This window comes from Neophocaena asiaeorientalis, unplaced genomic scaffold, assembly GCF_003031525.2.
Source record: "Neophocaena asiaeorientalis asiaeorientalis breed wild unplaced genomic scaffold, Neophocaena_asiaeorientalis_V1.1 scaffold429, whole genome shotgun sequence".
In the NCBI taxonomy this organism is placed as follows: Eukaryota; Metazoa; Chordata; class Mammalia; order Artiodactyla; family Phocoenidae; genus Neophocaena; species Neophocaena asiaeorientalis.
This window is the reverse complement of record NW_020173550.1, coordinates 2,175,970-2,178,384: the sequence shown is the minus strand read 5'-3', so window position 1 is coordinate 2,178,384 and position 2,415 is coordinate 2,175,970. Positions and strand designations below refer to the sequence as shown.

Here is a 2,415-nt window from a genome sequence, read left to right as displayed (position 1 = left end):
GGGGGAAAGGGGGGGGGGGGGGGGGGGGCTGCCGCGGGCAGGTGAGAGGAAGGATGAGCTGTGAGAGAAAAGAGAGCGTCAGGGAGAGGGCGAAGGGGCCCTCAAAGGAAGAGAGAATGGGGGAGGAAGAAACGACGAGATAAAGGCCGGCAGAAGAGAAACAGCGCAGCCCAGGGGCTGGAGGAGAGAACCACGGCAGGGAGAAATGGTGGTCGAGGTGGGGGAGAAGGAAAGGAGAGGAAGAGGTGGGGAGAGGTGGGAGGGTGGAGAGTGGCTGGCGTGGTGGAGGATGAACTCTGCATCGAGCTTCATACTCGATGGATGGGAGGAAGAAGGAGAAAAGATGAGAGAGGGCTTTGCTTGTAAGCAAAAGCATGGCAGGAGGGAAGGGGAAGCAGCTTGGGGAGAGGTTGGGGTGACAGGCTTGTGGTTGGGAGCTGGATCCAGGAGTAGCAAGCAGCCCCGCCCAGTGGCCTGCGAGTCATCGGCTTTCTTCTCCACCCAGGCAACCTTTTCCTTTGAGGCAGGCCGGCGCTGCATCTCAGGGGAGGGCAACTTTGAGTTTGAAACCCGGCAAGGCAATGAGATCTTCCTGGCCTTGGAAGAGGCCATCTCTGCCCAGAAGAACGCCTCCCCTCCTGGGCCCCCAACCCAGCCAGTCCCCAACCCTGCGGTGCTGCCCCGGCCGGAGAGTCCCTACTCCCGACCCCACAACTCACTCCCACAACTATCGCCCACCGTCCGGGTTCCTGCCCCCCGGCTGCAGCGGGGCCCAGAGGGGGAGTACGCGGTGCCCTTTGATGCAGTGGCACAGAACCTGGGGAAGAGCTTGAGGGGCATCCTGGCCGTCCCTCCCCAGGCCCCGGTCGACCCTCTGTACGAGAGCATCGAGGAGCACCCGCCCTCCCGACATGACCACATATACGATGAGCCTGAGGGGGTGGCCGCCCTGTCCCTGTATGACAGCCCACAGGAGCTCCGGTGTGAGGCCTGGAGGGGGCAAGCCACAGCTGACAGGGACCCCAGCGGCCTCCAGCATGTCTACCCAGCGGGACAGGACTTTGCTGCCTCTGGCTGGCCACAGGGGACTGAGTATGACAATGTCATGGTACTTAAGAAAGGCCCAAAGTGATGGAGGGTGGAGGAGATGCGGACTCCATCAGCTGCCAGGGCTGAAGTGGTCCTGTGCACGCCGGGCCGGGCTTTGAGGCTGGTGAGAAGGCTGGGGGGGCAGGTGAGCCTCCCCTTCTAGCTTCTGCTGCGACTCCTCCTGGCCACCGCATCCCAGGAACCTCCCTCCGCTCCTTCCACAACCCTAGTCTTGGCCGCCTTAGTCTGGCCTGAGGAGTTGTCCCTCCCAGGGCCAGCTGGGTGAGTCACCATCCCAAAGCAGGAAGAGTACCCTGAAGAGACCCACACTTCTCCTACCCCTTTTCCACTTCCTCTTCCCCCCGCCCCCCACCGGCCTAAATGGAACCTCCAGATTTAGGGCAGAGGACAAAAGGATGTCAGCAAGTCGCCCTGGCTCCTTGGCTTCTGCAGGCCACCTGCCTGCTGGTGTCCCCTTCAGGGGACATCCGTGGCTCCGGGCAGCCTGGAGGATGGCTGCAGCTTCCTGCAGGTTTTGGACTTCTCTGTGGCATAAACATTTCTGAAATATTTCTGTGCGGCATGAGTGTATGAGGCGGGGATGGGACAGGCACAGCCCTGCTGGGGGTGAATGCTTCAACCAGCCACCACTGACACCTCCTCTCCCAGCAGCAAAGTCCTCTCTGGGCCTAAGCTCCATCCCAAGCGTCATCTACCCACAGAGGTAGAAGTCTGTGCAAGTCAGGGCGCCCCAGGAAAGATCTTCAAGCATCTCTAACCCTTTGCTGGGGTAGGGTCAACACCAGAAAAATAGCGGGGAAGCTGTGTGTGTGTGTGTGTGTGTGTGTGTGTGTGTGTGTGTGTGTGTGTGAGTAAACCTGGACTGGAAGATAGGCAAGAGTTGCGCCTCTTCAGCGTTAGAAATGGAACTACTCCCACTCAATCCCTTGCCTTCCTGAGACTTGCCCTCTTCGTCTGTAAACTGAGGGGGTTCCTCCATGTAGGCACTGAGAACCCTTCCTGCTCTGAACTTCCCCATTGGCCCTTGTATCCCATTTCCCCACAGGCAGGCTCTGTGCTGTCTCCTCTCATCAAAACCCGCTCCCATGGAAAGGGATGTCAGTATGTTTCTGCTACAGGCCAACTCAGCCAATATTATGGGGCACTGCGTGTAAGGCCTGCCCTGGCCTCACGGTGCTTATAGTCTAGAGGAGGCTGAGATGGGGGCACACACGTCTGTCACAAAAGGTGGACATAAGTGCCACAAGATGTGAATCAAGGCCTTGGGGATCAAGGGACATAGCTGTTTGTTGGGGGACCAAGAAA

General features: G+C 59.3%; 1 protein-coding gene across 1 annotated transcript in view; it reads left to right on the top strand.

The window, feature by feature from the left end:
- Positions 1-1,659, top strand: part of DOK2 (docking protein 2) — a 4,664-nt gene extending 3,005 nt beyond the window's left edge. Inside the window, exon 5 of the mRNA XM_024747773.1 lies at positions 506-1,659. Within this exon, the coding sequence (XP_024603541.1) occupies positions 506-1,132 (627 nt within the window). The 3' untranslated portion in view covers positions 1,133-1,659. The remainder of the gene's footprint in view (positions 1-505) is intronic.
- The last annotated feature ends 756 nt before the right edge of the window (positions 1,660-2,415 follow it).